The following is a 14,871-nucleotide window of genomic DNA, read 5'->3' as shown; positions in this document are numbered from 1 at the left end:
TCTCCGTTTTCCGCCCGTCTTTTGGGAAACTTTCGGAGCGGTGAATCGTATGACGCGTTCGTAAAAGCCGGTATTTTTCCACGTTAATCAAGCACAAATACGCCCGACAACGCCTGAACTTCGTTACGCGGAAAAGAAATTAATAATCGCAATGACAAATATATTGTTTGTCGTGAAATGTTTTATTTTAGGATTAATAGGATTGACAGTACTATTACTGATTTTTTTTCTCTAGTGGAATAATTAATTTTATATATTTTTTTTTAATATGATATAAGTCTTAGAAAATCTTGAAATATTTTGAGAGAAATATATATTTAATTTGCATAAAATTCTAACTCGATGAAACTACAGAGATTTAATATCATTATCGTGGAGACGGCGAAATGATTGATGGTGCTACGAAGCGATGACATTTTCACGAAATTGGATCTTTTAGGAAGAAAGAGGCTAGGGTACGGGCGAAAGGAAAAAAGGGGAAGAGAGTCACGATTTGTTGAAAGAATAGGCCTGTCGGCGGAGTCTGCAGAGCGCGATCTCGTCACAGAAATCGACGATTTGCTTTTGCCAAGCACGTCGTCCTTCGCGAATCCGGGATTTTCGGGATTCTCTCCGACCAAGTTGCGCGCCGAAGCCGTCATGCGCTTGTTTGCACGCACCTGCGTATACATATAACAACGTCACCCACACACCGCGCGTTCGTTTATTTCTTTTGTTCCGCCCCGTAGCCAGGGGTGCTCGCTCGAGAGCGCGGGGGTGGTTCCGACAGCCGGGGTGAGACGTGTCAGATCGCGGTGATAAGCGGGACGAAAGTCAAGGATGTGGAACGCGCGCTATAATATCACCGGGTTCGTTACGAAAACGATTTGTCAAACCGAAATCCCGCAAACTATATCGTCGGGCGCCCTTATTTCGACTTATGCGAACTCCTTTTTCTTTACATCGCGCGATAATGACATGGAAGTCATTCTCGAGGGAATACTCCGCAAAATTTTTTTTATTTTTTTTTTATTTTTTGCTAACATCGAAAGTATGTTCCTACAATTTTTATAATAAATTCTTCCGAGATCTTCGCGTCGTTATACGTACACGTTTCGCTGCTGCAATGGTAATATTTTAAAATAATGTTTCCGAAGTTCGGTCCGGCGCAATTGTTGTAGCTCAACGAAATCCCGGAGTTTTGTTTTTACTACGCGGTTTATAATTGCGTTCCCGATGAAAGCCACGGGAAGTTCCCGCTGTCTCAGGTGTCAAGACTTGTGCGGACTAACTTTCTGAAGACGGTAACCGGCTTGCCAATTGATTCTCAGCACTTTCTCGACAAATTTTAACGACGAAACTTCCGGGCTTCCTATTATTTTGCTGCGTTTCACCGGTACGATTTTAGGTTTGTTTGGGAAGATAATAGGCAAGCCTGCCCGCCGCCACGGCAAGAGAGGCCCGCATCGTATAACAATTTACTGGCTAATCGAAAAACTTTGTTAAGACTGTGAAACTTGGTTAATTAGCATCTTTACCGAACTGCCTGCTTACCTTGCGGACCGGTTTCGTCGGTCAGAAAAGGAGAGAAGAAATTATACAAAGTACAAGCTGCATTATCGATTCGGCGCCTAATGCTATTTTCATTCGGAAGAAGTTAGGCTCGCTTATGGTGCGATTATATTTTCTAAGGAATAAACGTTGCTCGATTTCTATTAATAAGAATCATAAACTGACTTCGCGCTCAACACGTGAATTTAACAAAAAAAAAAAAAAAAACAGCGGGGTAAAATCGAATAAATAAAATTAACATAGGCGACTCGAGTTAAATTTCAACTAATTTAAGTGTAATATAATTGGGAGAGGAATAGGTAAGCTGCTTTAGACTTAAATGAACACAACGAGATCCCGCAAAGTATTTGTTTTATTTTCTTCAAGGCGTTATAGATATCCAGGGAATAATCTCTGTTTTATATATATATATTCTAGTAAACATGAACAATAATAAATATAATGTATGCAAGAACGCAGGGGAAAGGGATAGTTTGCGTCTAATCAGGCTGCTCGGTATAAAATAGCGCATTTATTATATGGCATTCTCGGCAACAGTTCCATACGGATTTGTTTCTTTTGATTTCAAAAGACACCAACCGTTCATATGTCTTTTTCTTTCTCTCTCTCTCTCTCTCTCTCTCTCACTTTTTTCTCGCTCGCTCTCTCGCTTTCTCTCTCTCTCTCTCTATATATATTTGAGTACATACTCACACTCGACCGCACAAATCCCGTTGTCCTCGACTCGTCGCCGGCCCGCGCCGGACTTCTCAAGTGTGCTCGCGCGAGATCGTAAAGCGTACATAAATATTCATAGCGCGAAGTTTTCCCGACGAATATTCTATTCACCCTTGCCCGCCGGTGTCTGAGAGTCTGCGAATCCGTCGGGTCGACGTCGAGGAGCACCGACGTCGCGTCGGTTTCGCATATCGCGGCCCTACGATTACTTAGAATACAATCGCCACTTTATCGTTCCACCGCAAATTTCCAAAATACTCAACGATCAAGCCACTGTTCCCTGTCGCATCGCAAATCTTCCGAGATCGATCGTTGTTAGCGCTTTGTCACCTATTATGAAGAGGAAGGTAGGAATGTACGCCTGATCTGCGATAGCTAAATTTTTATCTGTGCGCGTTTCTACGTAATAAAAATACAAATTATGTACAATCCAGCAAATTTAATATTTTATATAAAAAAAAAAAAATTTACATATATGAAGTGGAAACTATTTAATATTTACTATTTCTTTAAGCTTAATTTTATCACACATTCCCGCCTTCCTCTGTCAATTGCAGCGTATCGTGAAACCACGATGATATTCACCGTGGTACAGAAATAGTGTAGAATTTCGTTTTGTTTTCAAGACGGTAACAAATTATGCCCATTTAAAGGCGAGAAAAATCTATCGTCACTACGCTAAGAATCGACCGCTTTAGCGACAAATGACAAATGCAATTAAGCGGTGATTGCAGTAGTATTTCTTTTTTTTTTCTTTTTTATTTACGAAATATTTAGTGTAATCCATGCGCGAGTTATTGCAAAAATGTTTATTCGCAGACAATAATTACAATAATCACAAATATCGTCAAATGCTAATTGTGTAACGATAAACAGATGACACGTGAAAAACGTATTCTTTCTTTCAATGACGCACGACGTGACGACGAATCCAACGTAGGATAGTGATATTCTCTCTCTGTCTCTACTTCTAACAGACATCCGATATATCCGTAAAACTATCGACTATCTATCAGCTCTCTCGCGCAAGTATTACAGCTACTCGTGAGGTTCGATGAACACTCCGTGCACACATGCGTTGACAGATTGCGTACTACAATACGGATTGTTCCCATAAAAAGTGATTCAATCGGGATAATTGAGCTAAAAGAACCGAGATTTAATTCTTCGTCTCTTTTTGATTTTGTGCCCGAAAACAGAGAGAAATCGTTTAAATTTCAGTTAACTTGAACGAATATTTATGGGAATACGACTGTGTGTGAGTCAGAAAAAGCAGAGTATCCAATTTTTTTTTTTTTTTCCTCCAAATACCTCATTCGCGTTGCATTCAAAAAAGCGTGACCATTCGATACCAGATTCGTCTACTCTTCCGTTCCAACGATCACGGCATTTCACGCCGTGACATTTCAACTTTCAAATCGCTTCTGGTTCGCTTATTTTACATTTATTTTTGCTATATACACCTCCGCAAATGCATATATGTATATGAAGATTCATTTTTCACATTCTGTTCTTCTGTCCCAATTATTCGTCTACTTTCCAAAAGAATTTAATTTCACGTTATCTCGGCATTCTTTTGCAATCTTGATTTTATTTTGAATATACAAGCTGTCGCCGCAACACACTTGATTTCTTTGACGAGACTTTCTAATACAGATTAAAAATTTACACAATGTAGCTTAGTACTATAATGTGAGAATGGCTAATAAAAAGTCGTTTCAATTGCATATGTGCAACGATTCAAGTGATTACAGATAGGTAGATCGATGTTTTTATCTTATAAAAGCGCCAAATGTAATTCTCTTCGTAGATACAATTAGAAATTAATACAGTCGTTATCGCTGACTAAATTATTATTGCACGAAGACCTGAAACGTAACAATTAAGGTAACGATTAATCGCAATCGGCGTTAACAAGTATAATCATTTATTTTGGCAGTGAAAATTATTTAACTTGGCACCTGCTTGCCAGTTTCGTTGTAAAAATGATAGTCACGAGACGATGGTTATTCCAAAAGTCTTCAATTTTTGTCAGTAAATACGAAATCGAAAATCTACGTATGAGTAATCACGATCTGAATTAGAATCGACGAAAACAGTTGCGAGATACCTAATCAGCTAACGAACAGTAGTACGTTACATTAATGAAGATACGAATACGATTCGAGAAGCGTTAAAATCCTCCGCTTTTTAATCTATGCTTTATACATTTGAAAAGTGTAGAAGATCGATATATCGCCGAAGATCGGGGTGGAGTGAAGCGAAACTGACGAAACGGATGGCTTTATCTAAATCTCGACGGCGTCGGGAATCTTACGAAATCACCGAAATTATACTCGGTCCAGTCGAAAGTTGACGCGTTAGATACGGAACGCTGGGCGAGAGTGCACGTTCACGCGTTCACTTAAAACAATTAAATAATTCATCCGTGTACAACGCGGCTCGCCAGTCAACTGCGTGGATGAGAAATCGCGATTTAGAGCCGGACGCGTTTCATGGGCGCGGTGACGACCGAAAGAAAGTCGACGCGTAAAAACATGTGTCTGTCTCGAGGAACGCCGGGTGTTTTCGCTGCATCTTTGTGCGCGCATTACTCCATACACTCGTCCCGCTTCACGAGCCCTCACTGGCACAGGTACGCGGATTAATACCGGGGAATATCATTTTTCGGAATTAATAACTTTCCGGGACTAGAGAGATCAACTCGTATAGAGAGTTCGTATATTAAAAAGTACAGAAGTTCGTGCTCCGAAATATTAACTCCCGGCTTTAATATCCTTGCTTGCGCGAAAATCAGGAACAGTTGCATTTCACGTGTAACGATCCGCGAAATGCATCCAACTCCGGCCTTAAAAGCGCACGAATTCGCGCTCGCGGCCGGAACGAAGGTAATATCGACAACTGTACACAGATCTCTTTTTTTTTTTTTTTTTTGTGTTCTTTTTTTTCTATTTACCATACAAAGAACTGCGAATACGCTACCACCGGAATCAGTTTACAGCAGTTCGCATTTACGCATGTAATTAAACGGCTATTGTCAAAACGTGTATTGTGTAATCCGCATTTTTGAATGGTCAGTGCTGCTGCACATAAAAGTGACAACATTGTAACAAAAAAGAAATCATGTTTTTATTGCCTTCATTAATAACAAAAAAATATACAGAAATAATAAGTTTATAAATTATGTCATGATATAATTTTAGAATGTCGTTCTTGCGATGCAATTAATTTATCTAACGCTCTATTCAAGGGAATATAAATACGTATTGGCAAATTGCACTGTTACCAGGACCTTTGTGGAGTTAACCGACGACGTGTCAAAACGCATTTGCTATGCAAATTTGATTGGAGTAAAGTAAACGAAACTCTCACGTTTATAGGATTGACGTGCATGCGATAATACATTCGATTATGTAATTACACACAACACCACGTCTACACAAAATTAATGAACTCGAAAATAAAAAAAAGAAAAAAAAGAAGGGGGATGGCGATATTTGTTAAAAATAATTCTAGCGTGAGTTCTGTAACAAACAAAATTATACAACATCGTACAATTATGCAATTATAAAACATAAACAATTATAAATTATAAGACGATTTATTTCTAGTAACGAATTATATTAAAAGATGATCTATGCTATAGTCATCAAATATACTCAAGATCACAATGATAAAGGATCACTCACAAGCTCTTTGGTATATCAATGGAAGAAACTGATTCGCGGTGGTCCGTGCAATTTCTATATATACAATGTATATATGTACACATACTCTAGAAATCATATACTATAATATCCACAGCATAAATCTCGCCCCCGTCACCGCTGTGCCCAACGGGCACAAGGTTGAACTCCGCACCTTTGTGAAAAAGCAGTGACGAGAGCACTGCCTCTAATATTCCAACAGTAATCCGTAACGAACAAAATGTTTTCGCTGGTTCTTGCTTGGTCCGTGAAAATTTTTATGTGCTATTTGCGTTTTACATCTCTCAAAGCCCATCGTGACCAAAAGCGATTAGTATTGATCCCGCCCGAGCTCGTCTTCCAGGCAGATATAATTACGCGTATGCTGAAGGAAATGCGGTACGAGGAGTAAATCACCGTCCAAATATGTATACACGCGCTGTTAATTTTGTAATATTTTGACCATTTTTTTTTCTTCTTTTATTTATTTATTTTTTTTTTTAATTTTAATAAGTATTAGTATTTTATATACTATATTAAATTTTAATAAGTCTATCAATACGTTTTCTAAATTTTTATTAGCATTGGTCGGTGATTCGTTCCTCATAATTACAGAGGAGAGTGCGTTTGTCAGTCATATATAAGTGTACAAATATCATATCCAAAAATGGAAAAGGGAAGTTATTGTTCTTCGCTTCCTGCGGCGTATTTTTCTGAAAGACAAATGGCGAGATCAAAAAGAGAGAGTGCACCACGATGGGCTCACGCATTGGCACTGTTTTCAATTGCTTGCGTGTTTCTATTGCGCGAGTTCGCAGTCGAGCAAACCGACGGAATTCGCTTTTGTAAAAAAAAGGGGGAAAAAAAAAAGAATGAGAGAGGAAAAACAAATACCGCTGCGCGATCTCATCAATGATGAAATTATTTTCTACGTACCTGCTTCTCCTTGTTTTCTACACGATATATCGTTAAATGGTGCCTGTCGACACATCGGTAGAACATGCTCCCTACCGATACTACTCACTAAACATAGCTGCTAAACACGAATACATCAAATGCGTAAAATGCTTAGTTACAATATTTCGCGGTGAGAGAAACTCCGCCGTCGATGTCCGTTGCTGTTCCATTAATACCTTAATGCGTAATGAGCTACGTTGTAAATGTGATAAATACAAAGTGTGTGCGTACTGCTATTCGAGGTGGTGACGATGGTGTATCGTTTTGGCAGTTTGTCGGTTCTCTCCCTTCGCGATAGCTCGATAAATTCTGCTAGTCCTCTGTTTCCTCTGCGTAACATTTTTTTTTTTTCTTTTTTCGCATATACATTATATATAGGTATGTATCTGCGTGTATGTATGTATGCATATTTATATTTATACTTCTTTGGTTTAGATGAGAGAACATACGAAGAGGTGACTAAGCCTACATAAAGTTTCGTTTCGCCGTAGCTTTATACGTCGTCGATTGTACCAGAGACATACGTCGCTAAACGGGTAGTGTCGCAAGGTAGCTACCCAAGGTCCTTTAGGCCCGCGCGTAGTTAAAAGTAAAACAATATCACGCGCGTTATCAATGTGACGATTCACGTGAATCGTCGTCGACTTCGACTCCTCTCCGCATCATACTTTAAATTACATCGTAGACGGAAAAGAAAAAAGCATCGGCGACGCTTTTTCTTAATTAGAAGTGATATACAGTGGATATAGCGAATACAATCTGAATTGCGATCAACCGTGACACGATTGAAAGCACATATTTTCTTTATTTCCAGCTTCTCTCAGCGGACGGCGTTCGTGTATCAAATAAAATTCGATAAACATTCGATGCCACGTTTCCGCGGATTTCCTGTCCGCGAGAGAGTTCCCGCCGGATAAATATATTAAAATTCTCTCTTTCAATCTAATTTTTTTTTTTTCTTTTTCTTTTTATATTACACATTACACTAAAATCGCGAAATATAAAACGAGATAAAAGAATTCTCAGTCTTGGAGAATAAAAAACGTTCGAGGAAACGATGGCAACTCGAAATCGGAACTTGGGAACAAGGAATGAGAAATCACGAAGAGAGCACGGGAGGGGTGGGAGGCAAAAGGGGGCACGGAACGGATTCGTTGGTCGCTGTTAACGTTTTACGAGGGATCGGTATTGAGCATTGGTGCGCTTATTAGCGCGTCGCGCCTTTCTTTTAGCCGCATTTCCTTTCCCGCGCGATCCGATGGCTAACGTCAACGCGTTCTATACCACAAGCAATATTTCCAAGACAAATAAACACCCGAGACGGGGCGTAAATCGAAACCGCCGAGCCTATTCGCGACAGATTAAAGCTGCACATTGAGAATTGCACATTCAACATTATTGTAGCGATTTGCGCGCCTCGTTAAATAATATTGCGGCGAGCACGTTCGCACTCACTTTTGCTATCATTAATGACGTAATAATACTGCTTATTTTAACGACGCGTCCTAAGGAAGAAGGATCTGTTGCATTTCATTCTCCGCCGGAAGTCGCGCCGGCAAACGATCGCTTACTCATCTCGGTGAATCATTTTTGGCCCAGTGCGTGTCTCGCATGGCGATTCAATATCAAGATCACAGCGTCATTATTATAAAATCAGTCGTGTGTCGATTCGTAAATGTAGAAGACGGCAAGGAACGACGAATGCGTACTTACCACACGTCGTTCTCAAAGTCGTGCACGTTCGTCATCATCTCCGGCGATAGTTGAATCCCAGAGCTGCTTTCCGGCGGTAAATGTAAATGTACGAGTGCTCCTCGTCGAAAATACGTACGCCGATGGCGCGATGACCAACTCCAGCCGCATAAAAAGAGATAATAAAAGACATTCGTTCCTTTTTACGCGTCAAGGAACTATGCTAGTTATAGTAATCGCGTAACTCTGATTAATATTGCCACGTTCATTGTAAATGCCGTTAAATATGTTTCTAAATTGAAAGATCGGAAAATCGTTATAACAATCATGCCTACGGTGCTGAAGTGTTCTTCAGCTTCGTTCGTGTCGGCGCGAGGGCGACGCGCTGCCGTTGCATCGAACGCCGCGCAATCGTGCACCGCGCGATATTATGTATTTTGACGGCGGGTGAGTTTATAATTCCTCAGAGAGCGCGATCGGGGCTCTGGAACCGGGTTTCATGTCCTTCACTCCGATACCGATGTCGTCCACCGGCGCTGGTGCCAACTTCAATTGATTACCGTTTACCTTGATGTCGTTGACGGAATGGGAACGGCCGTGGGTGACCAAAGGCTTAGTGGTCTGATTAGTGGTGCTGTTCAAGTTAGAGCTGGTGATCGAGTTCGCGCTCGGAGTCGAGGCGGAATTCGTGCTGGGATTGCAGTTCGCGGTGGCCGTCGCCGAGCTGGAACTGGAGTTGGAGTTACTGTCCTGAATTGGATTTGGATTAACGGTATGGAGATTTGGATTGGGCGTGGACTTCGATCTCGATTTCATCTTGGGATTCGCGCACGACGTAGAATTGAGAGTGGTATGATCCGTGTCCCGGGTAGTAGAATCGAACGCGGAATCGGGAGAAACGGACATTTTGGTCGACGCCGTTGACTTCGACGATCCGGCGAGCGTTGCTAGTTGATTAGCGGATTGAGACCGAACAGCGTGGCCACCGAGCTTATCCTTCAATGCCATCTGATAAGCCACCTCGAAAGCCTGACCCAAAGTCAAAATGATCTCTGTCGCTTGATCCTGTAACGGAATTACGGAGCCTTCGTGTGTCCGAGCGTCAAATAAAATCGTAGAAAATTACGCGTTGACGGGATACGCGAAATACTTGGCGAATTTTCTTTTAATTTCTTATTAATTAGATATTTACCATCGTTGGCACGCAAAATACGTGACAAAAATGCGTGCGGCTGGCGTGGTCCTTCGTAATATACGCGAAGTGAGTAAGATCGTCAGCATCTTGGCAGGCACAATGAATGTTACGGATCTCGTGCTCGCAAATAGGTTCCTGTAGTCGATCATAAAGAAAATGCTCTTCTATATTTTTGTCTCGCACGTGTAAAAGATTTGTCGTAACAAAAAATGAGCCTTACATTAGTTAACGTGTTGAGAAAACGAACGCCACGAAAAGAGATTGCCAGCATAATGTCAGGGGTGATTCTAGGTTCTCGAAAGGTCTTCTTCAGCTTTTGTATCGACTTTTTCGTCGACTCGGTGCCGCGTAACTCCTTGACGACGGTGGAACCCAGATACTATATTATTTATAACAAAAAGAATTTTTTTTTTTTTTTTTAAATTGACAACGAACGATTTAGAGATAATTTTTAAATATTAGAAATCACAGAACGTCTACAAAAGTCCTCAAATTAGCATTTAAATATTCTGCATGTATTGAATACGATTCTAGATGTAAATGAATTCTTCTCTTGGATTGGAATATTCCGAGGAATTAACGGAACAATTTTCTGCACGAAGCATATTACCGCATCCTACAAATTAACTATAATTATAGTCAGCCTTGAAGCGATTTAACGAGTGCCATAATTTACTCGTCACACGTAATTAGCAGACTAGAACAATAGGCAGGTACAATAGAACATAAAACGACGAAAAGTACATAATCTTTCCTGGTAAAAAAAAAAAAATTAATTATTACCGTAAATTTAGCAATATATATTTAAAATAAAATTTTTCATGCAGAGATAATTTTATACCTCAAACTATATTACAGCAGAAAAAAAAAGACGTACGTCTTTTTATACAGTAGTTGCAAAAAAAAAAATTTTATTCAAGTAATTTCAATACGTAATTAGATCGATTCTGCTGTCGAAAGCAATTGCTACTCGTTACGTTTGGAAAATAAATGGTAAAACGTTTTATGTTCTTTTTTTTTTTTTTTTAATTGTACACGGAGATAATAAGACGAGGTAAAAAAGCAAATTCTACTCACGTTAGCGATGTACGTGACGCAGCCGGTGACTAGAGCCTTCGGCTGATGCCTCCATTGTGTCTTGAGAGTTGAAGGCACGCCGTAGAGCAGTTCGGACGGTGCCCTGATCTCGAGCTGTTCCGGTGCTGAAATCGCCCCATTATGCGAACTGGGTCGCTGGGGTGGTTGAGGCGCCGGCCTGTTTTTGCGATGCCTTAATGTGCCCGTGGCCGCCGAATTCGTGCCACTGGTTATCGACGTGCCTCCGTTACCCTCCGCCGTGCTCGCTTCCGGCAATTTTTCTCGTATCTCCTCCTTCAGCTGCTGTATGTTCGTCTTCTGCGGAAATAACATCGTGCAGCCAGATGAGAGCGGTCCCTCGCATTATTCAAACGGATCATCCCGCCCGACGATCTCAATTTTCTCGGGAGCCGCGCGGTTTCGCGAACGTACCGTAATCTTTTGTGCTTTGAATGTGAATTGCTACGCAACAACTAATGTAAAACAGATAATAATAGATTTTCGTGTGTTATTTAAAGGTGCAAATATGCATTTTTCGTCATATTTTTTATTATTGCAAAAAATATTTAAATGTTTTTTTTTTTTTTTTTTTTTTTAATTTGCCATCTCTCGTGCAACCGTTGCAAACAAATTGCATACCAAAGCAGAGTTTTTACATTCCCTCTTACAGATAAATACCAATTTCCGTGCAATTCCGAATAGCCTGCTATGTCTGCCCCGCGGTTACAATTTCTCCGACAGATATTTTTTTATAGCTTTATCATGACAAGAATCTGTTGGACCAACCGATTTTAACGAAACGCTGGTCTATGTGCGGTGTAAAAAAGAAAAGAAAAAAAAAAAAATATTGTGCTATCCAGCTTTTACGCGGCATATTACCAAGTCGAATTTGTCACGAGTTTCCTTTGTGCAGCGTGTAATTACCTTCGTAAATGCATTGTGTTGTAAACCGCTACACCAGAAAGAAACCTTTTACCGGCGTTGCCGAAATACTGTATCATGTTGCGTCGATAGTCGCGACATTTCAGCTATTGCAAACAAATTGGATTCGAGTCGGGCGCGACACTCGAATTCGGATTACAACCCGAATCGTTCGCTCCATCTGGCTTCTGCATATAATTCCGAGTATCGCTATTGTGGCAAATTGCAGAAGACTCGAACGAAAGGGAGGTGAAATGAAAACGCGAGAGTGATAGGGAGACCGAGGGAGAAAGAGAGAGAGATGGTATGCGAAATTCGAATGTTGGAAAGCGTATGGACTACGAAAATCCGCGTTACCAACGAGAGTGCCAGAGTCAAACTATGGTTCGTCGGGTTCGATAGCTGCGAAAAATCACGAGAGGAAAAAGACCGGGTGAAAAAGCAGAAGAGAACCAATTTGTCGGGATTATTGAGTGCGAGAATGACGCGAGCCGAATGAATCTAGTCACCGGACATTTAGGGGATTTAATGAGCTAATTAAGAGAATACGAGTGGGGAAGATGCGGGTGAACAGCGAGATGTACTTATCGGCGCTGACGTGGTGAAGAGACCCGAACAAAAAGCATCGAGAGGCGCTTGAACGATCACCTCGTAGAAAGCACATGTATATACGCATGCATCACAATACCGAACCTCCAATTAGCCACGATATTTACATTATGATGCGATCGAGCGAAAACGCGTCGAAAGCGATCGAGCTCGGCGCATCACCGTCCGTTCTCGACTCCGCTGTATCCCACCCTCACCGGCGAAGTGTGCGCTCTTGTCAGACACCCCCCGTTGAACGTATTATCTTCATTCACCGATCCTGTCAACGTATCGGTTCACAAGACGACGAGTTTTACTATTTAATTTATCAACGACGTAGAAATTCGTTTTCCGCAGTCTACACGTAATTTCAGTTAATAATTATTTCTCGATATCTTGCAACTTTTTGATTTACTTTTGATTTACGGATATTTAAAACGTATATTTAATATGCGGTAGAAAAAAAAGAAAAAAAAAAAAATTTAATTTCTTATTACGATAATTTTAAAAGTGAATTAATCTGTTCACTTACCAGCGTGTTGAGATCTTTATTCAAGTCTTCCAAGTTCGCTCCCGTGCCATTTCGAGCTGGTGCACGCGCACTAGTCGAACCACTCACGGATGCAAGGATGCGTTTGCGATGCGCCGGTTTCTGAATTTCGAGGACTGCCGCCAACTCGACCTCCCAGATACGTTTGACCCGATCCATGTCGGTGTACAGATGCTTCCTGAACGTCTCCGCATAATTTTCCATATGAATACCCTTCAGCCACTCCTCCACCGATTGGCCCTGACCGCCACTACACTTTTCCACTCGTTTGTTCAACAAACCGACCGCGTCTATGATCACAGCCCGCTCCTGATCACTGCTGATCTCCATGTCGCGCAAATCCGACTCGTCCAACACCCCGTTCTGCAAACCGCGCAATTAAACGATTTTCCGCATCTCTCCCGATCGTAGTCGCGCAATTTGCGAATGCGTCTATACTCACGATAAACTCGAGATCGTCGAAGCCGTAGTTAACGAAGAGGGACTCGTAATCCGCCAAACCTAAACTGGACAGCCACTGGCCCACAGTTGTTGAAACAACGGGACTGCTACTGTCGGAATTTAAACCTAAAATATAAGAAAAAAGAAAACTTTCCGTAATTTTATCGTGACAGTAATTTAATTAATTTCAAAGATATATTAAAACATATTAAAATTTCTGCAAAGTTAAAAAAAAATTGTATTTTATTTGTGTAAAGAAAAAGAGTAAAAAAATTATTAGAATAATACAAAAAAAAAAAAAAATTACAACCATCGCGACATGTCGCGTAAAATTAAGATCGAAAAATCGTTCGAGATCAATGCCGCCGCCGGCGAAATCGAAAGCGGGGCGTGCACGGCGATAAGATTACCTAGCCTGGTTTGGAATTCTTTCTCGAGCTCGCTGACAAACACCGACTCTCGTACAAGACCAGTTCCGAATGACGCCATGATCTCCGAGATCTTCGCCCATTCCTCTTGCTCGTCGAAGGGACTCATTATACTGAGAGACTTCTCGTCCCTGTCGCGATCCCGGTCGCTGGTAAGCCGAAAGGCGACCTCGCCGTCTTCGAGACGATCTCCACCCCCGCCGTCGCCGCCAGTTCCCATTCCGCATGCGGTCTGGCCGTAGACGTTCCGCAAGCGGCGCAAAGTACGCGGCCGTTCAGCCGTGACGGAGCCCTTTAACAAACCTATCAGCACGCCGATTTACAATTTCGCAAACTCTCTTCTTTTCCATGCTCCGATATTGTCCATTCATACGTATAAATATCACATTGCATTTTTAAATTTTAAATCGCGTGCTCGTGTTCGGAGAGAAAAAAAAAATGAATAAAGTTAAAGCTGCTTGTTTTTTTTTTTTACAACTACTTAGGTCTAAAATTCTATGAAATATTTAAACAGTATTGTGCCAATTGAGCGTTTTGCGTTCTACTATTTCAACAAGCTTGCAAGTATCGCGGTATTCGTCAATTATTATTGTCTACCAAGACTTGATAATGCATATGCAGCACAAACCAGTGAATTTACAGTCACGTTGAATATTCATTGTAGACGTATCATTGTCTCGATGAGAGAATTAGTCGGAGGGCAATCAAGACTGCCTCGTGACATCACGATCGTTAAACAATTATATCGACAAGAAACTTCGGATATTTGAATCTGTAAACAACTGCGTTATCTTTCAATGTAAAAAAAAAAAAAAATTATTATTAACGATAGCGGTTAAAAAGACATTTAAGAAATGAACTTTGTGCTCGTTCAAATATAATTTGCTCAAGTAATATCTGATAAATTGTGCTACGGAGGGACTTTTTTCTTTTCTGACTGGGTGAAAAAATATTTGCATCCTTTTACGGATACCGCACATACTTTCTCTCCGCGCACTGAAAATACATTCAACGTGTACGATCTCGTCTCATAATTTCCCCTCAAGCACTCGGAAACTGCATTCCTCC

At 40.9% G+C, this 14,871-nt stretch overlaps 1 protein-coding gene and 1 long non-coding RNA gene across 3 annotated transcripts in view; one reads left to right on the top strand and one right to left on the bottom strand.

Moving 5' to 3' along the window:
• LOC139113929 (uncharacterized) overlaps window positions 1-14,871 on the top strand; it is a 144,835-nt gene that overhangs the window by 128,531 nt on the left and 1,433 nt on the right. The window lies entirely within an intron of this gene.
• LOC139113918 (ankyrin repeat and SAM domain-containing protein 1A) overlaps window positions 2,155-14,871 on the bottom strand; it is a 45,293-nt gene continuing 32,576 nt past the window's right edge. For both annotated transcript variants that reach the window (XM_070675367.1, XM_070675368.1), the window contains 7 exons: window positions 13,786-14,106; window positions 13,377-13,501; window positions 12,917-13,297; window positions 10,876-11,193; window positions 10,019-10,177; window positions 9,796-9,933; window positions 2,155-9,668 (listed from right to left, as the gene is read on the bottom strand). In XM_070675367.1, coding sequence (XP_070531468.1) covers window positions 9,057-9,668; window positions 9,796-9,933; window positions 10,019-10,177; window positions 10,876-11,193; window positions 12,917-13,297; window positions 13,377-13,501; window positions 13,786-14,106 — 2,054 coding nt within the window. In that variant the 3' untranslated portion in view covers window positions 2,155-9,056. The remainder of the gene's footprint in view (window positions 9,669-9,795; window positions 9,934-10,018; window positions 10,178-10,875; window positions 11,194-12,916; window positions 13,298-13,376; window positions 13,502-13,785; window positions 14,107-14,871) is intronic.

Source organism: Cardiocondyla obscurior, linkage group LG03 (genome assembly GCF_019399895.1).
Source record: "Cardiocondyla obscurior isolate alpha-2009 linkage group LG03, Cobs3.1, whole genome shotgun sequence".
Classification (NCBI taxonomy): domain Eukaryota; kingdom Metazoa; phylum Arthropoda; class Insecta; order Hymenoptera; family Formicidae; genus Cardiocondyla; species Cardiocondyla obscurior.
The sequence above is the reverse complement of the archived record's forward strand: the minus strand, read 5'-3'. Positions and strand labels throughout refer to the sequence as shown.